This window comes from Chiloscyllium plagiosum, unplaced genomic scaffold (genome assembly GCF_037043375.1).
Source record: "Chiloscyllium plagiosum isolate Xiang-an unplaced genomic scaffold, Cpla_swu_hap1 HiC_scaffold_27, whole genome shotgun sequence".
NCBI lineage: Eukaryota > Metazoa > Chordata > Chondrichthyes > Orectolobiformes > Hemiscylliidae > Chiloscyllium > Chiloscyllium plagiosum.
Window position 1 is genome coordinate 44,974,414 of NW_028270165.1, and position 27,298 is coordinate 45,001,711.

At 45.3% G+C, this 27,298-nt stretch overlaps 1 protein-coding gene across 11 annotated transcripts; it reads left to right on the plus strand.

Annotated features, from left to right (window-relative positions):
• Positions 1–1,374: 1,374 nt before the first annotated feature.
• Positions 1,375–26,418, plus strand: LOC148143851 (uncharacterized). 11 transcript variants are annotated; one of them, XM_087974492.1, is made up of 4 exons: positions 1,375–1,488; positions 6,311–6,494; positions 21,124–21,186; positions 24,451–26,418. In XM_087974492.1, the coding sequence occupies exon 4, from the start codon at positions 24,834–24,836 to the stop codon at positions 26,007–26,009; it is 1,176 nt and encodes a 391-aa protein (XP_087830618.1). In that variant the 5' UTR covers positions 1,375–1,488; positions 6,311–6,494; positions 21,124–21,186; positions 24,451–24,833; the 3' UTR covers positions 26,010–26,418. The 11 variants fall into 11 exon arrangements, with proteins under 11 accessions (XP_087830618.1, XP_087830617.1, XP_087830622.1 ...); XM_087974491.1 differs by lacking the exon at positions 1,375–1,488 and adding an exon at positions 1,497–1,631; XM_087974494.1 differs by lacking the exon at positions 1,375–1,488 and adding an exon at positions 1,584–1,608.
• The last annotated feature ends 880 nt before the right edge of the window (positions 26,419–27,298 follow it).

Consider the following 27,298-nt stretch of genomic DNA (forward strand, 5'->3'; position numbering starts at 1 on the left):
TATTGAGATTTATAAAATCATGAGGAGTGGAGGTAAGGTGAACAGCAAAGAGGGAGCTCAAAACTAGGGGCATTTTTTTCAAGATGAGAGGAGAGAGATTTAAAAGGAACCTGAGGGGCAATGTTTTGACAGAGGGTGGTTTGCATGTGGAATGAACTTGCTGAGGAAGTGGTAGATGTAGGGGCAGTTACAACGTTTAAATGATATTTGGATGGGTACATGAATAGAAAGGTTGAAGAGGGATGAAAGCAAATTACTGCAGATGCTGGAATCTGAAATCAAAAGAGAAAATGCTGGAAAATCTCAGCAGGTCTGGCAGCATCTGTAAGGAGAGAAAAGAACTGACGTTTCGAGTCTAACTGACCCTTTGTCAAAGGTTTAAGAGGGATATGGGTCAATTGCAGGCAAGTGGGACTAGTTTAGTTTGGGAATCCTGGTCGGCATGGATGAGTTGGATGAAGGGTCTGTTTTTGTGCTATATGTCTCTGAACCAAAGAAGTGATCTTATTGAAACCAATAGAATTCTGAAAGGGGCTTGACAGGATAGATGCAGATAAAATGCTCCATTGTGGAAGGAGTCATAGAATCCCGACAATGTGGAAGCAGGCCATTCAGCCCATCTATTCCACACTGGCCCTCCGAAAAGCATCCCACCCATACCCATCCCGTTCCTCCATATTTCCCATGGCCAGTCCACCCTAACTGGCACATCCCTGGACACTATGGGCAATATAGTACAACCAATCCACCCTAACCTACACCCTTATCTATAAATTACCTTCTCGAGAATGTAATTTAAATGCAGAACTTTTCTAAGAAAAATGTCAGTCTGACAACATTGGGACTCAGACAGAATTCACACCTATTGTCTCTTAAAGGGATATTTCTGCTTATAAATAGGGCAACGTCTCCTCGAAATGTAGATTCATTTAGATATGACTGCGTCACTTTACATATTAAGATATTCCTTTTAATGTGCACGCATCCGTTTGAAATATAATCTTGTCCATTTAAATCTCTTTATTTGCAGAAATAGCCCGTTAAAATGTCCATGCCTTTTAAAATGCAGATTTCCCCCTTTAGATATGACGCCGTTCCGTTAGATGTAGGAATATCTGTTTAAATTGAGCCGTGAGCTTTCCCAATGTAGATAGGGCTCCTGGAAACGTGGCAGTGTCCCCCCCCCTGCAGCTGCAGAGCGAGACAGGAGAGTTTGTTTTTGTGAATGAGCAGTTGTAGCGCGAGGTGGCTGTTGCTTGGCGACGGTGAGGCTCCCCGGCCCCGCCCATCCCCCCGTGCAGACGTCACGCGGGGGTGAAGGCGGTTGGGAGGAGAAGTCGCTCGAGCGGGGAAGCGGCGGGAGGGCGGTCGTTAGGAAAATGGCGCCGTGCGGCCCGGGGCAGACACCCGTCACTGGGCACCGCCGCCTTCCTGGTGCAGCTGCTGTGTCACGGCCACACCGGCCGGCTGTACAGCAGGCAGGAGCCGGTGAGCATTCTGGAGGCGGATGGGGTTAAGGGCCTGCTTGGGAACTCGTCGGCCGCCTGGGTGGTGGAGTTCTACTGGTCGTGGGGCGGCCCCTGTGTCAACTATGGGGCCACCTGGAAGGTACTGGGCCCGGGAGGTGAAAGGTGAGGCAGGTTGTGGGGGGAAGGAATGTGGGGCCTGTCCTGTCATAGTGACATTTTACACTCACTTTCCATCTGCTTTTACTGGCGCTTGTGCTGTTTACCCTCACTGTTACTTGTGCAATTCCTTAGACTAGTGTGTAAATACTAGTGAAGGAGATTATGCACCAGCATATGTTCCTCAGTCATTGAAGGGGCAGGACCTGTGGAGAATGGTTAGTAAAGCATGTGGTGTGCTAAGCCTGGTTAACATGGATATAGTTTGTTATTTGTCAAATTATACTTTGTATTATTTAGAGTCGTCAGAGTTGTACAGCACGGAAACAGACACCTTTGGTCCAACCCCTCCATGCCGACCAGATATCCTAAATTAATCTCGTCCCATTAGCCAGCACTTGGCTCATATCCCTCTCAACCCTTCCCATTTATATACCCATCCAGATGCCTCTTAAGTGCTGTAATTGTACCAGCCACCACCACTTCCTCTGGCAGCTCATTCCATACACACACCACCCCACCCTCTGCATGGAAAAGTTGCCCCTTATGTATACCTTTTATATATTTCCGCGCTCACCCTAAACCTATGCCCTCTCGTTCTGAACTTCACCTCGACACTGGGGAAAAGTCAAAAACGTTGAGCAGCCAGACAAGATGGAAAAGCAATAAAATGTTGTGCCGTATGGGGAAAACAATTATGGCTCTACCCTTTTTTTTTCTCCTATTGGCATTTGACACTTAAAATCTGTCAATAATACCAGCAGCGCCACTGAGCATATTGTGTGCGTTCCTGTGTTAACAAGCACGGCCATGTTCACCGGTGTCACCAAAACATTGCACATGTTCCTCACTGTCGGCAGAAAGGTGTGAGACCTTCTTTTGATTGACCAAGAGTACGACACACTCATTTCTCATCCCCTTTTCCATTTATTTTCCATTGTGATGTTCAATTGTTGACTTGCTGCAACTGAAAGGAAAGGGAGTGAATCCAGGGAGGGGACAGACTTGGGAAAAGTTGAGCCAGGTCTGTGACTTAATTGGCAAAATAGACATGCAGGAGGCTGGAAGAACGTAGCAAGCCAGGCAGCATCAGGAGGCCAAGTCAATGTTTTGGGTGTCACCCTTGTTGAGGACTGGGGATGGGTGTAGGGAGAGCTGCAGAACGATGTGCTGGGGGCAGGGTGGTGAATTGGGGATAGGCGGGGACAGGGAGAGGGTACAACCTGGTAGGTCAGTGGTAGGAAGGAATCTGGTTGGTGGCGGCAGGGAGGGGCTAGGAAGGAATTCAAGGGGTGGCGAGGGAGGTAAATAAATTGGTGAACTCCATGTTGAGTCCACCAGGCTGTAGGCTGCCCAGGTGGAAGATGTGTTGTTCCTCCAATTTGCGGTTTGGTTCGTTGTGGCAATGGAGGAGGCCAAAGATGGTCATATCAGAAATGGAGTGGGAAGGGGAATTAAAATGGGTGGCGACTGGGAGGTCTGGTCAGCCTCTGCGGACTGGTCCCCAAGTTTATGCTCAGTTTCCCCAGTGTAGAGAAGACCACAATTGGCAAACACGTGGCCAATGTGAAGTTAGAGCTTTTGCTGTGTAAAAAAAAAGCAGAAAGGAGATGCTTTGTTTAAATGTTGATATAATGTTTTGGGATATGGAGAAAGTGAGGACAGCAGTTGCTGGAGATCAGAGTCGAAACGTGTGGTGCTGGAAAAGCACAGCAGATCAAACAGCATTCCAGGAGCAGGAGAATTGACATTTTGGGCATGAACCCTTTATCAGGAATGACGTGTGGATGTACAAAGGGACCTCGGCATCCTTTAGGAGAAAGTGAGGACTGCAGATGCTGGAGATCAGAGCTGAAAATGTGTTGCTGGAAAAGCGCAGCAAGTCAGGCAGCATCCAAGGAGTAGGAGAATCGACGTTTCGGGCATGAGTTTCCTGAAGAAGGGCTCATGCCCGAAACGTCGATTCTCCTACTCCTTGGATGCTGCCTGACCTGCTGCGCTTTTCCAGCAACACATTTTCAGACCTCAGCGTCCTTCCTCACCAGACAATGCCAGTTGTCAGGTGCAGCGAGCAATGAGTAGTGCAAGTGGTACATTAGCAAGAGGAATTGAGTTCAGAAGTGGGGATTTCTTCCTGCAGTTAAGGGGTCATTGAATATATTCAAGGCTGAGTTCATGTGATTTTTGAACAACAAAGAAGTGGATGTTTATGGGGCGGGGGGAAGGTGAGAAAATGTCTGGACATTCATTCCACACACAAACCACACACTTTTTTAAAAAAAATGCTGCCCCTCAAGTCTTTTTAAAATCTTTGTTCTCTCACCTTCAAAATTTGCTGCCTATCCTCAGTGACCTGGCCTCCATAGCTGTCTATGGCAATGAATTCCATAGGTTCACCACTGTCTGGCTGAAGACGTTTCTCCTTCTCTCTTTCTAAAACGTCTTCCCTTTATCTAAGGCTGTGCCCTCCGCTCCTTGTCTCTCCTACCCATGGAAGCATCTTCCCAACGTCCACTCTGTCCCGGCTGGTCAGTATTTTGACCCTTCAGAGTAGGGATTCGGTTCAGCAAAGTGAAAACAGAGGGGGCCTGTGTGGTATGGAGACTTTCAGCTTCTAGGGTATAAGAGAGCAAAGAGAGTTTGCTATAAGTTAGAATTTCTGGGGTGGGCAACAGGCTGAGGAGTGTCAGATGGAGTTTAATTCAGAGAAATGAGGTATTGCATTTTGGTTGAGCAATCCAGGCAGGACTGACAGTTAAGGGGAGTGTTGTTAAACAAAGAGATCTTTGAGTTGCAGGTCGATAGGCTAGTGAAGAAGGTGTTTGGTATGATTTCCTTTATTGGTCAGAGCATTGAATAAAGGAGTTGTGAGGTCATATTGTGGCTGTACATTGGTGAGGGCATTTTTGGAAACTACGTTAATTTCTGCTCCCCCTGATATAGGAAAGAACTTATGAAAATTTGAAAGGGGTCGTGAGAATGTTTGTAAGGAAAACTTGTCCTTCAGCATTTAGACTAAAATGTAATGTTGAATTATAGAACACATTTGCTCCACACTAGAAAATAGACAGGCAGGGAGGGTAAGGCATATAAGAACATTTGCCTTAACATCAGTGAATTTGTATAAACAGGATATTGAGTGATCACATTCACGGCAGTTCCTTTGTGAAATGAATAAGTGTTTGATTCTGACCTCGAAATGAAACTCGGTATCAATTACTTCTCTCCCGAATTATTGCCTTTCACTCCTCCCACCCTGCCCCCTGTAAAAACGCCAACCCATTCTCCCAATTCCTTAGTCTCCGCCGCATCTGCTCCCAGGAGGACCACTTCCAAAAACGTACAACCCAGATGGCCTCCTTCTTCAAGGACTGCAATCTCCCCCCCGACGTGGTCGACGATGCCCTCCACCGCATCTCTTCCACTTCCCGCCCCTCCAACCGCCACCAGGACAGAACCCCACTGGTCCTCACCTACCACCCCACCAATCTCCATGTACAGCACATCATCCGCCGTCATTTCCGCCACCTTCAAACGGACCCCACCACCAAGGATATATTTCCCTCCCCTCCCCTATCAGCATTCCATAAAGACCACTCCCTCCGTGACTCCCTCGTCAGATCCACACCCCCCACCAACCCAACCTCCACTCCCGGCACCTTCCCCTGCGACCGCAGGAGGTGCAAGACTTGCGCCCACACCTCCCCCCTCACCTCCCTCCAAGGCCCCAAAGGAAACTTCCATATCCGCCACAAATTCACCTGCACCTCCACACACATCATCTATTGCATCCTCTGCACCTGATGTGGCCTCCTCTATATTGGGGAGACAGGCCGCCTACTTGCGGAGCGTTTCAGAGAACACCTCTGGGACACCTGGACCAACCAACCCAACCACCCTGTGGCTCAACACTTCAACTCCCCCTCCCACTCCACCATGGATATGCAGGTCTTTGGACTCCTCCATCGCCAGACCACAACAACACGACGGTTGGAGGAAGAGCGCCTCATCTTCCGCCTAGGAACCCTCCAACCACAAGGGATGAACTCGGATTTCACCAGTTTCCTCATTCCTCCCCCCCCACCCCCCACCTTGTCTCAGTCAAATCCATCGAACTCAGCACCGCCTTCCTAATCTTCTTCTGCAATCTTCTTCCTGACCTCTCTGCCCCCACCCCAGTCTGACCTATCACCCTCACCTTGACCTCTTTCCACCTATCGCATTTCTGACGCCCCTCCCCCAAGTCCCTCCTCCCTACCTTTTATCTTAGCCTGCTGGACACACTTTCCTCATTCCTGAAGAAGGGCTTATGCCCGAAACGTCGATTCTCCTGTTCCCTGGATGCTGCCTGACCTGCTGCGCTTTTCCAGCAACACATTTTCAGCCCTTTCACTGTTATCTGTCTAGTTCAGAACATGCAGTGCTTTTGTAAAAAAAAAATTCATATAAAGAAAGCGTGTTTGTCACAGCACCGCCTTTGTAAAAAAACTTGTGTATAAAGATAGTATACAGAGTAGCCCGCCAGGGCTCTTGGAAGAAGAGTGATTGCTACTCTTCTGGGTTAATAGAATCCAGTTAGCTTGTCTTATAGGTATCAGTGTTATGCTGTAACGGTGATGGTATTAATGAAGGGGATAATTTAAAATTAAACTAAACTGTCTGTAAGAGTTTTATTTTTATTCCAGACTTCCAAAGAGTACGATCTCCGGGATGAACCAAGATAGGCTGACAGGTCTGAGTCCACAAGGGACTCCCTGGGCTGTCTCAATTTGGCGCTGCAAGCAGGGTTCCAACAAGGGCTACATTTGAGTGAAACTGGAAAAGAGGAGTTCCATCGAAGGGTTGGACTCAAGACCAATGGGCCCAAAGGTAAAATTGTACCTTGATTACTCTCTGTCTACATCTGTGTGGTGTTTCCCCCATTTCACTCTCTCGGTACCCTGACGGAACCCTAAATGAGATCGTTTAAATAGGACTAAAAACAGAAACTGTCAGGATTTTACAATGTTGAGAATGTTTTGCAGAAATCATTAGTCTTGTTGTTCATTGTCGGGTTGTTGATTAGTGAAAGTTTTAAGTCGAGATTATCTTCTCTGTTGTATCTATTCATCTTGGCTTGTCTTGCTTTGCTGTTTGTGTTGTTTGTTAGTTATAGTTTTGTTCTGTTGGGTGTTCTTCATTTATGAAATAGAGGGTGGCTGCTGCTTTTGTCATTTATATCAAAAAAAAGCTGGCCAGTGATACAATTCTTGCATACTTGGTTAAGCAACTATGTGCCACATCCAGGATTTATGAGAAATCTGGAATGTGAGTGCCTCATTTCTCTTAAAATGTTCATGTGTATGTACGAGAGAGTGCGCATGTGAGACAGACAGAGACTCAGCACTGATTCCCTGCAGCTTGCAGAAAGTTTAATCCTGTGAGATTTGGTTTGGATGCACATTTGCTTGTTGATGAATGAATGTTTGCGTTTGTACTTTGTGGGGTTGGAGCCCTTGTTGATCAGTAGTTTTGTGAAGATTTAAAGTAGGTCGGATAACTATGAGTGTGCCCCTAGATAAGATGGAAGACAAATGTCCCCTAACAGAAATAACAAGTCTGTATTATTAATTATGAGAAACAATTAAGGAGAATATCAGCTGCAGCTGCTCAACAGAATAAGGATTGGTCTCTAGGAGGCACACATGATTTAACTCTATTCACTAAAATTGAACAAGGGATTTGGGGAAAAAAGAAAGGGAAGTAAGCAGAAAGAAGTCTTATCAGAGTGGGAAAGGGTAGCTCGGGGAAAAATGGGAAAAATCCATGCAATCATCATGGAGACAAAACTGTATTAAAAGGGGAGATAGTCCATTAACTGAGGAAGGATGTGAACTAAATTGGACAGAACTAAAACATAAATGTGAAGCACATGATTTAGAAGCAGAATTGGGATAGGCAAGGGAGAAAATTTAAAAAACGCGAAGATTCAGAATCTACGTTGAAACGTCAAGGGCACCAAAGAAAAAGGAAACTGATGAACAAACAACAGACTGCAATTGCAGCTGCGCAGGACGAAGCTGACAAGGACTGTTCCTTATACCCCACCCTCCCCTCTTCCATAGACCCATTACAAAGGAATCCTGATCCGTTTGTAGATGGTGGGGGAGATATTGATTCGGAGGAGGAAATATTTTATGCTTCTAATCCTGTCAGCTGACCACCTCCGGTTCCCTGCCTGAACCCTCCCCCCTTACTCTGATGACGAACGTGCCAAGGCTCATGACCTCCCCCCAGCTGTCCTGCCGAATAAGAATTCGGCTTACCACAAACCCGGTGCCTACTGTACTAGGAGTCAATTAAAATTAAAACCTGGAAGAAACACTGAAGAGACTCCTTTTGATTTCCACTGCCCCTAAACTAATAAGTCCCGAAGACACTGATGATTTGCAATCAAAGTCTCAGGACCTTAATATCAGACCTTACACTCACCCTGATGTGGAAGGGCCAAAAAGAAATTTCCCGAATAGAAGAGGTCCCTAACCCACAGGCTCTGAATCCGGGACAAGCCCAATTTATGGATCTTTATCAACCATGGAAACCTCATGACTCTCAAGCATTATCAATAAGGCTGCAGATTATTGAAGGAATCCTGAGGGATCTGTTAATTACATTAATAGGACTAAGACCATTTATAATGCTGCCTCCCAAGACCTAATTCACCTCCGAATGCAGCTTTTTGCCTGAAAAATGGGCGAGTTCTGAGAAATTTTACAAGGTAATAATCATACCCAGCTTGTAGTCTGGCACCCGGCGGAAACTATCAGATTGGATTATTACCTGTCTCCATCAAGCAGTGCATCGTGTAGTTGATGTGGGTAAAGTCTTAACATGTAAACCCAGCTCAGGCGAAGAGGCTGAGGAGTTCCTTACCTGTTTTAAGGAATGCTATGGCGCTTCCTCTGGTGACACTAACTACCTACAAGAATGATCATCCCAATTTAATGCCCTATGTATGATTCTTACCTGATCGGGTACAGGAAGCTATTAAAACCCACAATAACCACCGGCAAGATGCTGAGGATGCACAATTCAGCCGAGAGGTTTGTTACTTCTGAGAACTAAAGGATCCCAAGAGTAAGGCTACCATCGGCACGGTCAAGACAGAACTTGCCCAAACTACAGTGGCTAACCTTAAACCCAGTATTCAAAGAAGACCTTTACGTCTGCAAGGTCAGTCAAGCTAGCAAATGAAACCCTCATACTATCGTCCAGTATGGCACGACAGTAGAAATGGTACTGTGTATTCACAACATCCCAATGGACCTTGCGGTCCTCCTATGTATCCTTCCCCAACAGTCCATGTGCCCCTATACACCCTCTCATTACTCTTCACTTCCTCCCCCACCCCCTAGAGTCCCCCAACAACTACACCTTTGTTTCAATTGCAGTGAACCAGGACATTGGTCCAAGAACTGCCCTTTCCGTAGCAGTCCCTGGTTCATCACCGCAGTAAAAACAACAGACAATCTCCTGGTCTCCCTCCCCAGTGACCTCAGCAGGTTGCCCCTTTTACTGCACAAAACCCTTTTCAAAACTGACTCCCGGATATAGAGCAGCTTCCTGCTTTGAATTTTCCCATACTTACCGCTAGCCCAGAAGATGGACCTATGCTAATTCTTAACCATAATGGCCACGATATTGAATTTATGTTTGACACAGGAGCCACAGTTTCATCACTTCCCGTCCATCTTTCTAATGCTTTTGATTTTCAAATCTCTGATGATGATGAAATCCTGCAATGTTTTGATGGTTCCTCTAATAAACATGCATACGCTGTCCCTCTGACAGTGGTGTGGAAAAATTGTGCCACGCTCCCTTTTTGCTTTGTTGTTACTAATGGATTACGTATCCCTCTACTCGCTAGAGATCTCCTCTGTCCTCTAAATATTACTATTGAATGTCATGATGATGGTATCCTGATTCAGGATCCACCTCATTTTGTTCAATGCATCAATACCAAACCAAAGCCTCCTCGATGGTGGTCATTTGATTTGGATCCTTATGCTTTTGATCCTATTTTACATAACGTCCCTCACCCCCACATTATTTTAGCTTATGACTCATCCGGGAATGATCTCAGGTTTGAACAGATACTATAATCCCTTACTGGGCACAACTCCGCACGCTTGGGTGATTGGTGAGATCAGATCACCAGCTGGTGTCAGTTCCTCTTCATAGCTGGAAAACTGGCCCTCTCATTTTCCCCTGTGTCACCACTCACTTGAACCCAGAACATAAAACCTAAGAAGTAGGTTTTGACACTAAGACTCTTTTTGATAATGCTGATCAAACTTGCCGTGAAATTCAGCCGCTCACTCAAGGATCAATCCTATTTTATGTACAACCTTAGTCGATTCATGGCAGCCTGCATCATCATCATGCCCACCATCACCTGCAGGATGCAGTATATCCTGGAGTCTGGATGGACTCTAAAACACAAGTGGGCCTTGCTAAGGTCCCACCCATCATTGTTCTGATCAAACCTAATTCTGTCCTCCTGTCTATATCTCAATACCCCCTGAAACCAGAAGGTGAAGCTGGCATTCAACCTGTCATTGCTTTATTTCTACAGCAAGGCCTTCTAGTCCCATGCCATTCTTCTGTCAATACACCTATCTTTCCGATCCCTACACCGGGATGTCCTGAATGTCGTTCACGACCTTCGTGAAGTAAATAAAATCCTCCAGTTGCTAATCCTGCTACTATCCTCAGCCAAGTTCCAGTTGATGCCAAGCTCCAGTTGATGCCAAGCTCTTCACTATCGTTGACCTCCAACATGCATTCTTTTGTCTTCCTTTGCATCCAGATAGCCCAATACATTTTTGCCTCCTTTTAAGGGCCACCAATATATGTGGACTTGCCTACCTCAAGGGTTTATTCAGTCGCCGACACTCTTTTCAGAGACTCTTCATGCCCAGCTTGAATTATTTGAATTTTCTGGAGACGCTACCCTAGTTCAATACATCGATGACCTCCTCGCTAGCCCTGACAAAGTGTCCAATCACACTGACTCCACTACCTTTCTCAACCATCCACATCAATGTGGCTCTCTTGTACCCCCCAGCAAAGTTAAGACTAATCAGAAAGAAGTTAAGTTCCTAGGTACTCTCATTTCTGAATTCGATTGGTGCTTGACACCTGAACGTATTGATCCTATTCTTTGTATTGCCCCTCCAACCACTCCTAAACATAAGGCAGTTTCTCAACCTCATCAATTATTGCCGACAATGGATTCCTAATTGTGCCCTTCTGACCCAAACATTATCTCCCCTGTCCTCGTCTAATGAGCCTTAACGGTATGAACTCACCCCATAACAACTACAAGTCTTTATGGAGCTTAAAACTGCCCTCTCTTCAGCACTCACGCTAGGCCGACGTTTGTATGTCTGCCACTTTCATCTTTATGTTGCCATCCTTGATACCTGTGCTTCAGCTGTTCTCACCCAGCAGCATGGCTCCTCTTGGCGCCCTATTGCCTATTTTTCTACTCAACTTGACCCCATTGCTCAAGGTATGCCTTCCTGCACCCAGATTCTCTCTGCCATCCATACTATGGTAGTGGCTGCCTCTAATAAAACTTTACATCAAAATGTAGAAGTCTGTACCTCGCATTCTGCAGTATCCTTGCTGATTTCTAAATATACTCAACACCTCGTTAAGGTTCGTCTCAGTCGCTGTGAGGTTTCATTACTTCTGAATCCGTTTCTCTCCTTTAAATGCTGCTCTAACATTAACCCTCTACATTCCTGCAGGAAGAACCGCTTGAACTGCCTGATCCTCCCCATGATTGTGTTCTCATAAATGAACTTGTTACTAAACCATGTCCTGATCTTACGGACAACACAGATGTGATCAACAAAACTGGTCAAGATGCAGGGAAGATACTTGCCCAACTGTTGTCTGATTCAAATGGATGGAAGTTTACTTGCTGGCTATGATCGCTGTGTGGATGGATTGTACTGATAGTCCTTGGTCTCATCCTAGGAATATATACTGTCGTCCGCTTATGCATGAAATGGACTGTACATTGTTTTTCACCTAAGCCAAAGAAGAGTCTGCTTAATTGACCCTTGTCTAACCCTCTACCTCTATGCCTGAACTTCCATGCTGAAATCCAGTATCTTTCAGACTCTGCTTCTCTGGACGATGACCTGGCAGAGGAGGCACTTGACTTATTTGAAAATACAAATTGACTGAATGGACTAATTATTGTTATAAGCCAAGTAGTTGTCATGAAATAACAAAAGAAGGGAATAAGAAAGTCTATAGCATAAAACTTGTTTTTAAACATTTAAACTAAAATATAATGTTGAATTATAGAGCACATTTGCTGCACACTAGAAAATAGACAGGCAGGGAGGCTTGGTAAAAGGGGAGAACTCAAGGTATGCAGAAGATAACCAAATGATAACAGGATACCCTAAGGCAATTAAGTACATTTGCCTTAACAGTGAATCTGTGTAAATAGGACACGGAGTGATAACATTCATGGCTGTTCCCTTGTGAAATTAATGACAGCGTTTGATTCTGACCCCGAAACGAAACTTGGTACTGTCAAAAACCTTGTAATTGACAGTCAGGTCCTGTTAATTATAATAGATTCCTATTACCCTTTGCAAGCTAGGCAAACAGAGGGAAAAACACCTTTGCTGTTAAAAGTCCCTGACTTGAGAGTTCAAAAGGACAAGAGAGAGAAACCATTGTAGCGCTGGGGCTCCCGAAGCCATTAAAAAATTACCTGCTTTGGATTGAACGTAATTGTATTTTTGAGACTTTATGATGGTATTGAGTAGCCATTACTGGTTATTAAATATGAACTCTGTAAAAGGTAACATTGACGAAGCTTTAACTTACTTGCTGTTCTTGCAGACCACTCTACAGACCTTTCAGACTACCCCACTGTCAATTCCAACTAATCAGATCTTATGTCTTATTTGAATCACAACCCTGAAAAGAGAACATGTTTAATTCGAAGACTAATGAATCAGTTTAAATGCAACCTTTTGGTAACATCTCAGCTTCAGGTACAGTATGATTCAGTGCCTAAAAAGCAGGAGTTTACTCCTAGCTTAGAAATTATTCTCAGCCTAACATTGAAGAGATTCAGGCACAATGTGTCAGGAAGCCATTTTATGGTCAAAAGTTTGCCCTCCTGCTAAGAAGCCGTTTTGGAAAATAAGTGTATCTGACTTGTGACCTGTGCAAGGTTAGGAACTCTCCAATTAGCTCAGACTGGTACCTCTTTATGATGGGAGTTTATCTCGCTAGCAGGCACCTAACTCGGCTGGATATGTTTTTCTCACCTGATGAATGGCTTAGGGCCTGTAGGAGTGATTAGTCAAGCGTACAGGGACCTGTCAATTAACTTTTCTTCCTTACGAATTAAGAACATGCAATGTTTTTGTAAACCTTTGTGTAAAGGAAACCACTTTGTAGCAGTATATCAGAGTAACCTGCCAGGGCACTTGAAGTGGAGATGACCTGGGGGGTGCAGTGAGAGAGGGACACACTGAAATCTTTGTAGAGGGAGGAAGAGAGCTTCTTCAAGGAAGGCATCCTTGTAAGAGGATTCGCAGTAGGTTGAAGTCTTTGAGGAGAAAGTGAGGACTGCAGATGCTGGAGATCAGAGCTGAAAATGTGTTGCTGGAAAAGCGCAGCAGGTCAGGCAGCATCCAGGGAACAGGAGAATCGACGTTTCGGGCATAAGGTCGCCTCTCAGCCTCCGACGCTCCAGGGAAAACAGCACCAACCTATTCAGCTTCTCCCAATAGCTCAACGTCCTTCTAAATCTTTTCTGAACCCTTTCAAGTTTCACAACAAACTTCTGACAGGAAGGAGACCAGAACTGCACACAATATTCCAAAAGTGGTCTAACCCATGCCCTGTACAGCTGCAACATCATCTCCCAACTTCAATACTTGATACTCTGACCAATAAAGGAAAGCATTCCAAACGCCACCTTCGTTATCCTATTTGCCTGTGACTCCACTTTCAAGGAGCTATGAACCTGCACGCCAAGGTCTCTTTGTTCAGCAACAGTCCCTTGGATCTTACCATTAAGTGTATAAGTCCTCCTCTGATATGCTTTTCCAAAATGCAGTGCCGCATATGTATCTAAATTAAACTCCACCCTGTTATCCTCTGAGCTAAGCATCTTCACTGTCCACTACACCTCTAATTTTGGTGTCATCTGCAAACTTAGTAACTATACCTCGTATATTGACATCCACAGCATTTATATAAATGATGAAAAGTAGTGGACCCAGCACCCATCCTTGTGGTATACTACTGGTCACAGGCCTCCAGTCTGAAAAGCAACTCTCCACCACCACCCTCTGTCTTCCTACGTGTGAGCTGGTTCTGTATCCAAATGGCTAGTTCTCCCTGTATTCCATGATATCTAACCTTGTGAATCTGTCTCCCTTGGGGAATCTTGTCAAACGCCTTACTAAAGTCTATCTAGTACCCTGGCATGTAGGCCGTCAGGCCCAGGGGACTTGTCTGCCCTCAATCCTAATAGTTTGCTGTGTACCTTTTCCCTCTCAACGTTGATTGTTTAAGTTCTATCCTTTCTATCACCTCTGACTTGCCCGTTCCAATAGGAATGGTACTATTGTCCTCCAGCTTGAAAACTGAGGAAAAGGATTGACTTAGCATCTCTGCCATTTCAGTGTTCCTCCTATTAACTCACTGGTTTCATTTTCCAAGGGACCATAGCGACTCTGTTCCCTTTAGCATGCCAACAGAAGCTTTTGCTATTCTTTTTGATATTTTGCGCAAGGTTTCTTTGGTAATTTATCTTTATTCTTTTTTTTAGTATCCCTTCGTTTTACATTTGCAAGTTTTCCAATGTTTCAGCCTTCGAGGTCTGGAATAACATTTCGGAAAAGACTGAAAATGTTTAAAACAACGTTAAAACTTAAAGACAAACCCACCTTTCAGGTGGCTGGCGAGGGGAGCAGGGAACACATTCGCCCCGCCCCCATTGTCTCCGATTGGTTGGATGCCTCGTCGAACCGCACCCAATACACGCGGGGTGACGTCACGGTCTGGCCACCCAGCCCCTTGTGAGTTGGCGCATGTGCAGTGTAGGTCATGTAGCGAGACAAAGGCAGTGTTACTGAGTGTGGGAGAGGAATGGCGCCGGTGGCTTAAGGAACAAGAACAGGTACCGCTGGAAAAGCTGAGCAGCCCTGGCTGCATGTGTCAAGAGAATCCGAGGGAACGTTACGGGTCCAGTGATCCTCCTTCAGAACAGAAACAGGTTTCGGAAACATCCCGGAGAGGTCGCCAGGCCTGAGCGCCCGGGGAGAGGGGACAGTGAGTACCTACCTCGACACTGTCCTATTCCCCCCGAGTCCAGGAACTCCCCACATACGTTCGAGACACCACCCACGCCCTCCACCTCCTCCAAGACTTCCGTTTCCCCAGCCCCCAACGCCTCATCTTCACCATGGATACCCAATCCCTCTACACCTCCATCCGCCATGACCAGGGCCTCCAAGCCCTCAGTTTCTGCCTCTCCCGACGTCCCCAACTCTCTTGTTCATCTGGCTGAACTGGGCCTCACCCTTAACAATTTCTCCTTCGAATCCTCCCACTTCCTCCAGACCAAAGGGACAGCCATGGGCACCCGTATGGGCCCCAGCTATGCCTGTCTCTTTGTTGGCTACGTAGAACAGTCCATCTTCCGTAATTAAACCGGCACCACTCCCCACCTCTTTCTCCGCTACATTCATGACTGCATTGGCGCCATCTCGTGCACCCGCGAGGAGGTTGAGCAAACTTCCCTGACACATTCCATCCTGACCTTAAATTTACCTCGACCATCTGACACCTCCCTCCCCTTACTGGATCTCTACATCTCCATTAATAACGACCGACTTGACACCGGCGTTTTATAAACCCACCGACTCCCACAGCTACCTGGATTACATCTCTTCCCACCCTACCTCCTACAAAAATGCCATCCCGTATTTCCTATTCCTTTACCTCCGCCGTATCTGCTCCCAGGAGGACCAGTTCTACCACAGAACACAACTGATGGCCTCCTCCTTAAGATACTGCAATTTCCCTTCCCACATGGTTAAAGATGCCCTCCAAAGCATCTTGTCCACATCCCGCACCTCCGCCCTCAGACCCCACCCCTCAAACCGTAACAAGGATAGAACGCCCCTGGTGCTCACCTTCCACCCTACCAACCTTCGCTTAAACCAAATCATCCGCCGACATTTCCGCCACCTCCAAACAGACCCCACCACCAGGGATATATTTCCCTCCCCATCCCTTTCCACCTTCCGCAAAGACCGTTCCCTCTGTGACTACCTGGTCAGGTCCATGCCCCCCTACAACCCACCCTCCCATCCTGGCACCTTCTGCCACCGCAGGAATTGCAAAGCCTGCGTCCACACCTCCTCCCTCACCACCTCCCTCCTAAAGGAGCCTTCCACATCCGTCAAAGTTTTGCCTGCACATCCACCAATATCATTTATTGTATCCGTTGCTCCAGATGTGGAGACTGGACGCCTCCTAGCAGAGCCATTAGGGAACACCTCTGGGACACCCGCACCAATCAACCACACCGCCCTGTGGCCCAACATTTCAACTCCCACTCACACTCTGCCGAGGACATGGAGGTCCTGGGCCTCCTTCACCACTGCTCCTTCACCACCAGATGCCTGGAGGAAGAACACCTCATCTTCAGCCTTGGAACACTTCAACCCCAGGGCATCAATGTGGACTTCAACAATTTCCTCATTTCCCCTTCCTCCACCTCACCCCACTTCCAAACTTCTAGCTTAGCACTGTCCCCATGACTTGTCCTACCTGCCTATCTTCTTTTCCACCTATCCACTCCACCACCCCCTCCCCCATACCTATCACCTTCTTCCCACCCCCACTCACCTATTGTACTCTGTTACTTTCTCCCCACCCCCACCCTACTCTCATTTATCTCTCCACCCTTCAGGATCTCTGCCTGTATTCCTGATGAAGGGCTTTTGCCCGAAATGTCGATTTTACTGCTCCTCGGATGCAGCCTGAACTGCTGTGTTTTTCCAGCACCATTCTAATCTAGACTCTGATTTCCAGCATCTGCAGTCATTATTTTTACCGAGAGGAGACAGTGCGACAGGGGAGGATTGGGAACTGCGGGAGGAGGGAGACTGAGGATTTATAAAGTCCTAGGGGAGGCCTGAGGCTGCGAATAAAAGCTCCACAGGCCCAGTGTTTACTTTGCTTGGGGAAGGACCTCTGGGGGCAACTGGTCGCCATATTTGTGAGGGTAAGACGCATGTTGTCTTGGGGCGGGGAGCGCGAGCATTCATGTTGGTGTGGGCACCATCAACTGTCATTTCTGGGAGAGAATTCCAACTTTGTGGCAGCCTTTGTGTCAACTAGGATTTTCTCATTCTGGATGTAAGTTTGCTCGCTGAGCTGGAACATCATTTTCAGATGTTTCATCACCATACTTGGTAACAACATCAGTGAGTCGAGTTAAGCACTGGTTTCTATTTATGTCTTTTGGTTTTAGGATGGGTGATATCATTTCCGTTATTTTTCTCAGAGCGTGGTAGATGGGGTCCAAATCAATAGATTTCCAGTTGGAATGACATGTTCCAAGGAATTCTTGTGTGTGTTTCTGGTTGGCTTATTGGATGGTGGCTTGTCATAGGATGGATGTATGGTCCCAGTCAACATGGTGTCCTCCTTTGTCTGTATGTAAAGATGCTAGTGATAGTGGAGCATGTGTTTTTGTGGCTAGTTGATGTTCATATATCCTGGTGGCTAGTTTTATTCCTGTTTGTCAAATGTAGTGTTTGTTACAGTCATAGAATCCCTATGTGTGGGAATATGCCCTTCGGCCCAACAGCTCCATACCGACCCTGTAGAGAGTATGCCAGCCAAGCCCATTCCTGTACAATTACCCCTGACTTATGTACCACTATGGGTAATTTTAGCATGTCCAATTCACTTCGCCTGCATATCTTTGGATTGTGGGAGGAAACCGGAGCATCCGGAGGAAACCAACACAGACACTGGGAGATTGTGCACATTCCACACAGACAGTCGCCCCAGGATGGGATTGAACCCGGGTCCCTGGTGCTGTGAGGCAGCAGTGCTAACCACTTGTATTTCAACAGTGTTTCAACTTTAAACACATTCATCACAGTCTTCCCAGAGGATTAGACTGTTCTCTCTCATTAGAGATGGCTGGTGGTGGTTTATCTTGAGGGTCACCACACCTCAGCTGAGGGGAAAGGCCAAGAAGGAGATCCTCACATTTCTCCAGCTTGGGTGATACATAATGTGAAGCACCTTGGTATACTTTTGTTGAAATGTTATCATCAGTATTAGCTGCTGCTGTTGCTGTCATTTATTGGCAAGACTCATGTCAAGTGAAACAATTTCAGGAAGAAATTGGCAGCTGGCAGAGCTCCCCCACCCAATGCCAAAAAAGTGAATGCTTTTATTGTGAAAGAAAATTGGCAACGAAAAGAAAATTAAAGTGTCATGTACTTTTAGAAAGAGTGGAAGGGTTGATTTTTCAAAATAAATAAAAACAACATTTATGAAATGGAGCAACAAACTAAATTAACAACTCAGGTTTCTTTTCACATAACTGCACTACTGCAAATGTCTGTATTATGGGAAAATGTTATGTACTAAAATCTGTTCTTATTTTGTAAAGAGTCAGGTCAATAGGTTTAATTTTGTCAACAGTGATCAATAAGATCTTGATTTATACAGCATCTATGTGAGATACATGGTAGTTAATATTTGATCGAGTAAGCCTCCAGTGACCACCACAAGAACAAAGTTTTTCCCTGTCTGAACTGTCAAAGATGTGCTTTCTTCACAAATTTTAACTTCTTGATGTGTTTGTACATCTTGCAATATTTGATTTTAAAATATGTAATTTACAGTGAAAATGAATTGTTTGTGCTTTTTAATGTTGATTTTAAGGTACGCTGATAAGAAACGATGTATGCATTTAGGCTGTGTAAAAATAGAATGCTTTTCATACTCAAAGTTGCTGTGCAAACAAAACACAATTTGGGAGGTGATGGTTGTTCCCTATCTCAAAGCCAATATAAATAATACCTGTGGTGTCAACACATGCAACCACTGCCTTTCACTCTTTTTAAAAAATCATTGGGAATTTAACACATCACACTACTGCAGCAGTATTGGAGCACGTTACATCGGGCTTCCAATCAGGATGCTGTCACAAACCTCAACCTAATTTGGGATGTTGGGGAAAGTGCAAAATAAATGAATCACTAGTATATACCCTGTGGTTAAAGAGCGCTACAACAGTATTGTACGGACATGTCAGCTGTCTTGGTGAGACCTAACTTTACTCTGCGACACCTTGATTGGTTGTCGCTGACTGCATGTAAAACGAAACATTATGGAGTAAAGACATTTTTGCGACTGAAAATGTTTTATTTGGCCTTCAGCAGTCACACCTACAGTTTTACCATATATTTTGCTGCTTATTTTGATTTAACTTGATGATATGTAACCTCAGTTGCTAAACAACCCTCAGTGGAGCCTCAAGCGTTATTTGAGATCCAACACAAAAGCCAATTTCTTCCAAATACAAAATGTTGCTGACTACAAAGAAAAATCACACAAAAGCATTTATCAACACCCAGATCGATTTACCGCAAGAAATAGCAGTATTGGCCATTCTGCTCCACCATTCAGTGAGATCATGTCTGATCTGATAACCCTCAATTCCATTTTCCTGCCTTTTCCCCAAAACCCTTGATTCCCCACTGATCTTCCTTTGACACCTTCAATTTTTCAGAAGCTTAACTTATCTAGAACTTTGAAGACTGAGACACTTGGACACACAGTACCAACATCAATCCTTGTTAATTGTCCTTGCTTCTGTGCCACAGAAAATTGTTTTCTGGATCCTTGTTTGAGTCTACAAACTGCTCAATAAGCTCAAACAACCCTCTTCTGTTCTTCTAATGAGCCAATATCTCTGATAGCTCCATTTCAATGAAACTGAAAAAGCTTCCTATCACTTTTGGTTGCAGCCAATAGGGCCAATATTAAAGATGATTCTCATTTTCCTAAATACTTGGAATAGATTCAATTAATTTTAAACAAACAAGTTCTGACACATGTTCAGGTTCGTTTGAGAAGTTTAGCAGAATTGTTTTTCTCAGATGGGACAGTGAAACTTCTTTAGATTGTTTCCACTATTGGAGGTCGACCTCCAGTTCTTTTTCTTAGCACATTATAATGATCTTCTGAACTAGTTTTATTTCATTATATCCATCCCTTCAAACAAACCAATTCTTCCATAAGTAAATTCATCCATCTCCAGCACATTCTAGGTGATATTGTTCCTTAAATTCCATTAAAATGTCCTATCTCTTTCCTTAAATCTATGCCCCCTAACTGCTGAAGCCGTCCACCAAGGGGAAAAGTTTCTTCCTATCTAGACCCTAAGTGTCTTATCTGTACAAACAGGTCCTCACCCATCCTTCTCTGCTCTAAGGAAAATACCCTCAGCCGATCTAATCACTCTCATAGCTGAAACCCACCAACATGCACCACCCTGGGTTAGTATTCCTTTCTGCACCCTTTCTAGTGCCATCACATCCTTCTAATAATGTGACGACCAGATCCAGTACTCCAGCTGTGGCCCAACGAATGTCTTGTACAGTTCCATCATGATCTCCTGGCTCTCATGTTCAATGCCTTAACTATTGAGGGCAAGTATTTCATCTGCCGCCTTAACCATTTCATCCACATGTCCTGTTGCCTTCAAGAATCTATGAACACATATACCTTTCTCTGATCTTCAGTACATTCTAAGTTCTTGTGATTCATCATGTACTCCCTTGCCTGTTGATCCTCCTGAAATGTACCATCTCAATCTTTTCAGGATTGAACTCTATCTGTCATTGTTCTGCCCATCTGACCAACCCATCTTTATTGCCCTGTAGTGTAAAACTTTCCTCCTTGCCATATATTAGTGTGGGTTCTGAATTTCTTTTGGGCCTGATTTATTTAGGTTGCTATGTGTTTATTTTGTGGGATATTTTAAGAAGATTGGGAGGACACTTGGATCCAGGATCTGTTTATACCCAAAGAAGAAACTCAAACCAGAATTTTTTTTTATCCAATGTTTTCCCTGGTAACATTTTCACAATGACTTCAATTCCTGCAACACCCTTAGCTTAACTTAAACTATGTTCAAATCGAGACATTACTGAATGGAGATCATAACTTCTTGTACTATTAAATCTGTCTCCAGCAATGCTGCAAATTAGGTAACCTTGCATTATTATTTTATAACTGTGCTCAAAACCTTTTCTAAAAAGTGACCGGATGAAGATTGAAGTTGACTGAACTGCTTTATTCATTTTAAAATATTGCCAAAAAAAAGTAAATGTTCAACATATGCAATATTTTTCTTTCTCTAAAATAGGTAATGAGGTGAAAGGGAATAATGGACAAAGCAATGAAAACAATGCTGACTCTAATTCAGCAAGTATGTTCTTTTCAATAAGTTTAATTCAATATTTACATTAATTACAGTTATGTGAGTGACACAAATAACAATACTTTAAGGCTGTTACTTAAGTTTAGAAATTCAATCACACTCTGTGTAGATGGCTTAAAATCATTATATCAAAAGCTTAAAGCGCTTGCATAAAACACCTCAGTTATGTTCATTATTTCCCAAAAAGGGGTGTCAAGTAAAAGGGAAGTATTATTGGAGATTTGATGACAGCGGGCAAAATGGCAACTCTAATTTCGCAAGTATGCAAGGTTTAAGCTTAAAATGCATGACAGGTTTATTTATCCAAGAAATAAGCACCTTTACTCTCTCTAATATTAGCTCCAATTATCAATATTTGATATGAAATTAGAAGATCTAGCTTGAGAAATCTACAACGTATTGCCACATGCTTGCCATAAATACGACAGGAACACAGTAAAAGTAGTGAAAATTAAGTCAGATCTTTGTGGTTACAGATCCATAAGATACAGAAGCAGAATCAGTCCATTCGACTTGTTGAGTCTGCTCCACCATTCGATCATGGCCAATGTTTCTCAACTCCATTCTCCTGCCTCCCCCCTGTAACCCTTGATTTCCTTACTAATCAAGAGCCTATCTGTATCTGTTTTAAAAGCACTCAGTTACTTTCCTCATTTCAGTGGCAATGAGTTCCACAGAGTCAGCTCTTTCTGACTGAAAAAAATCTTCCTTATCTCATCCCAGCATTTCTTGCCACCGAGAACTATGGGGGCAGAATCCATGTCTATACTTCCTTGCATGGTAATTTGTAAATAACATTTGTTTTTTCAGGTTCATTAGCTGCTGCTTAAGTGTGTTGGTAGATTTGTGGGCTACCATGATGCGGAGAGGTTTGAGTTGTCTGGACATCATTTCACAGATGTCTTTGATGTAAGGTAATGTGGCTAGGGTTTCTGCGCATGTGTCTGCTTGTTTGAGTTTGTTGTTGAGAAATCAGCGGACAGGGTTTATTGGGTACCGTTCTTCTTGAATATGCTGTATAAGTATTTATCTTCTGCTCTTCGTAGTTCCTGGGTGGTGCAGTGTGTAGTGGCTCGTTGAAATAGTGTTCTGATGCAGATTCGTTTGGGATGATTTGCTTCTGCATTAGGTACTTGAGTCTGTGTATGTTGTTTTCCTGTAGACGTTAGTCTGAAGTTCCCTATTGACTGTTCGCTCTACTGACATCTAGGAATGGCACTTTGTTGTTGTTCTCCTCTTTTGTGAATTTTATGCCAGTAAGGATATTGTTGATGGTGTTGTAGGTTTCTTCTAATTTGTTTCATTTTCTGATGACAAAGGTGTCATCACTGTGGAGGACCCAAAATTTGGGTTGGAGCATTGGGAGGGCTGTTTGTTCGAGGCTCTGCATTATTGCTTCTGCTAGGAACCTTGATATTGGTGGTCTCATGGGTGTTCTGTTGATTTGTTTGTAGGTCTTGTTATTGAATGTGAAGTGGGTAATAAGATACGGGTCCACAAGCTTGACAATGTTATCTTTGCTGATGAAGTTGGTGCTGTTTGGTGTTTGTGTCTTTGATGGTTCTTGTAGTGTAGTCAGTGTTTCTTTGGCCACATTGATGTTAATGGATGTGAACGGGGCTGTTATGTCAAAGGACAGCATAATTTCATCCTCTTCTATCTTGGTGTCTTTGGTGTTCAGGAATTCTTGGGTAGAGTGAATGGAGTGGCATGAATCTTCGACTTGGTGTTTTAGTCTTCACTGGAGGTCTTTGACTAGTCTGTATATTGGTGGTGTTCCGGGTAGTGAGACTATGGGCCTGAGGCGGGCGGGGGTCTCCTAGTTTGAAGAGGAGGAGAACAACAACAAAGTGCCATTTCCTAGCTGTCACAGTAGAGCGAACAGTCAATGGGGAACTTCACACTAGCGTCTACAAGAAACAATACACACGGACCAAATACCTAACTACAGAAGCAATCATCCCAACGCCCACAAACGAAGCTGCATCAGGAGATTATTTCAACGAGCCACCACACATTGCAGCACAGAGGAACTGCGAAGAGCAGAAGAGAAATATGTATACGTACTCAAGAACGGATACCCAATAAACCCAGTCCGCCGATTTCTCATTGATGCTTCCAAGCTAACCCTCAAATTTGCATTCTTTCCTGGCTGTCTTTTGTGGGTTTTGAAAACTTTCCCAATCCTCTGACTGAGGATAAGAGTTGGGAAGTTGTGTTGTGGCTGTACAATATTCCACTTTTGGAATATTGTGTGCAATTCTGGTCTCGCTCCTATCAGAATGATGTTGTGAAACTTGAAAGGGTTCAGAACGCATTTAAAAGGATGTTGCCAGGGTTTGAGCTGAATGGGCTGGGCTGTTTTTCCTCATGCATCAGAGGCTGAGGGGTGACTGAGAGTCAATAATAAAATCATGAGAGGCATGGATAGGGTAAATAGACAAGGACATTACCCTGGGTGAGAGAGTCCAGAACTAGAGGGTAAAAGGTTTAGGGTGGAGGAGGGCAAGATTGAAAAGGGTCCTAAGGAGTAACCTTTTCATGCAGAGGGTGGTGTGTGTAAGGAATGAGCTGCCAGAGGAAGTGGTGGATGTTGATACAGCTATGACATTTAAAAGGCATCTGGATAGGTATATGAATAGGAAAGATTTAGAGGGATATGGGCCAAGTGCTGGTAAATGGGACTAGATTAGGCTGGGATATCTGGTTGGCCCGAAGGGGCTGTTTCTGTGCTGTAGATCTGACTCTGGCTTGCCACTAACATTTGCCATGTCTGTATGTTTAGTTTCTCTCGGGTTGTCTGTGTCAATGCCTTAATGTCACATTCCACCCACCACATACCACCACCACCACCCCCACCCACCACAGGGACGATAACCAATTCATGTCTTTTTTTTTATCAAGAAGCTGTATTGCAGGTTCAACCTGAATTTACACTTGTTTTGCTTCCCAAAATCAGACTTGCTCACTCTCAGCAATATCCCAAAAGATATTAATTTTCACGTGGTGTTATCCAAAATTCGAAGGTGTCAGTCCTGACGTTTTTGCTTTTTCTGTCCTTGTAAGATCCTGAATCAGCAACTTCAGTAGAATTAATTTGAGGGAGTGAGAATAGAGGAAGAGAGAGAGTGTGGGATGCTTTCAATTTTGTGGAACAGCAAAAGAAAAAAATGTTCTGCAGAAAGTGGAGTAGCTTGTTCTGAATTTCTACCCTGGACTGACCGTGATGACTTTTGTAATCTCTTTTTTCAGAGTATTTGAAGATCTGAAGACTGAAGTTTAAAAATCAACAGATGAAGGGCCTATGCCTGAATCGTCGATTCTCCTGCTGTTTGGATGCTGCCTGACCTGCTGTGCTGTTCCAGCACCGCACTTTTCAACTCCTCTCCAGCGTCTACAGTCCCCACTTTCACATCAATGTCTGACAGTCACTCAATCCATCGGGACCTCAACGATTTTGAACTATGATTCTGTGAGAAGGAGCAAAACATTTTGGTTCCTGTTTCAGACCATTTTCAGCATTAGTGGGACTGGATGAGAGTCTCTACTGTTACAGCGTACTGTGTGTAAAGCCTGAAATAGTTATACGGCCAGGAAAAAGGAATTTACTGTGGGCAGGGGCTGTAGCTGCGGCCATGGTGAAACCAGAGGAATCCCACACCGTGGAGAAACCATGGAAGTGTTGCGACTGCGGGAGAGGCTTCCATGCCCCATCTGTCCTGGAGATTCATCGGCGAAGTCACACCGGGGAAAGGCCATTCTCCTGCCCCGAGTGCGGGAAAGGCTTTACTTGCTCCTCCCGCCTGCTGGACCACCGCCGAGTCCACACTGGGGAGAAGCCATTCTCCTGCCCTGAGTGTGGGAAGGGCTTCACCTACTCCTCCCACCTGCTGGCCCACCAGCGCGTCCACGCTGGGGAGAGGCCCTTCCCTTGCTCTGAATGTGGGAAGGCCTTCAGCAAATCCTCGGACCTGCTGAAGCACCAACGGGTCCACAGAGGGGAGAGGCCATTCAGCTGCCCTGAGTGCGGGAAGGCCTTCAGTGATTCCTCTACCCTGCTGAGGCACCAGTGGGTCCACACTGGGAAAAGACCGTACTCGTGCCCTGAGTGCAGGAAGGGCTTCACCCGCTCTTCTGCTCTGCTGACCCATCTGCGGGTCCACACGGGTGAGAAGCCCTTTAGCTGCCCAGAGTGCAGGATGGCCTTCAGCAGGTCTTCCCACCTGCTGAGGCACCAGCGGGTCCACACTGGGGAGAGGCCCTTCTCCTGCCTCCAGTGCGGAAAGTGCTTTACCCAGCCCTCCAACCTGCTGACCCACCAGCGGATCCACACCTGCGAGAGACCGTTCTCCTGCCCCGAGTGCGGGAAGGGTTTTGCTGTTTCCTCTCACCTCGTGGTCCACCGGCGGGTCCACACAGGGGAGAGGCCATTCAGTTGTTCCGAGTGCGGGAAGGCCTTCAGCAATTCCTCTGCCCTGCTTCGGCACCAGCGCGTCCACACTGGAGAGAAGCCGTTCTCCTGCCCCGAGTGCGGGAAGGGCTTTACCCGCTCCTCCACACTGCTGACCCACCGGCGGGTCCACACGGGGGAGAGGCCATTCAGCTGCCCCGAGTGCAGGAAGGCCTTCAGTGATTCCTCTGCCCTGCTGAAGCACCAGCGAGTCCACACCGGGGAGAGGCCCTTCAGCTGCCCTGAGTGCGGGAAGAGGTTTACATTTTCCCGCAAATTGCGGAAGCACCAGCGGGGGCACCAGCGCTCACAACAATCAGATTCCACCGCTGACATTGCCATGAGTCCTCCCCAGGACTGATTCTCCTGACAGTGGGTGCAGTGGGAGAGTTGGTGCACTGTATTTGTTTTCCATTGGACTGCAACCTCACAGCTCAGGGGTGGCATTGTGACTCAGTGATTAGCACTGCCTCATGGCACCAGGAACCAAGGATCAATTCCACCCTTGGGGCGACTGTCTGTGTGGAGTTTGTGGAGGGTAGGAGAATGGATGAGATAAGAAACCGCTGCCTTTCTTGAGACAAGTCTCCCGGAGAGAAGTTGCTGACTGACTGTCTGATCTGTTGATCCTCACAGTGCCCCATTGCCCTCAGTTAATTGGAGGAGGTCCACACGGTAGTACCGAAGCCCCTCTTTAGACAGTGGAAGGAAACCTGTGCAGACAGGGAAAACATGCAAACTCCACACAGTTACCTGAGGCTGGAATTGAACCTGGTCGCATATGCTGTGAGGTAGCAATGTTAAGCAGTGTGCCACCCCAATATGTTATAAAACTGGAATAAACCTACTAAGTTGGAAATGTGTCCATACCAAGAACTTACTGTAAATGTTTGGAAGCAAACGTCCACCGGAATTGTCTTTGGGATGGATCCAAAACTAACTTCGTTAATGATTGAAATTACTTTGACCTCTGGAACTGTCTGCCAGAGAGTGTGTTGGAGTCAGATTCAATTATGGATCATTAAACTGAAAAGGAAGGCAATTGCAGTGTTCAGTGAAGAATAGTACAAGGTACTGTAGTGGGCGGCACGGTGGCACAGTGGTTAGCACGGTGGGCGGCACGGTGGCACAGTGGAGATCCGGGTTCAATTCCCGCCTCAGGCGACTGACTGTGTGGAGTTTGCACGTTCTCCCCGTGTCTGCATGGGTTTCCTCCGGGTGCTCCGGTTTCCTCCCACAGTCCAAAGATGTGCAGGTCAGGTGAATTGGCCATACTAAATTGCCCGTAGTGTTAGGTCAGGGGTAGATGTAGGGATATGGGTGGGTTGCGCTTCGGCGGGGCGGTGTGGACTTGTTGGGCCGAAGGGCCTGTTTCTACACTGTAAGTAATCTAATCTAATATGAGTTTCCTGATTGGGGCTGTTCACTTGCTCCTGTTACCATTTCAGGTTGCTAACTTTTCGTTAGCATCCTGCACATGTTGGGATTTTTTCTCCTTTCTATATCTCCTTGAGTGACTCAGTGACAAATCTAGTTTATGAATTATTCCTATGATATCTCATGAGAGGGTTTATGATATTCACAGTGTGTCCAAGTGACGAAAAACAAACTGTTCATCTTAAATATTTGATTTTAAACAATGGAAATAAA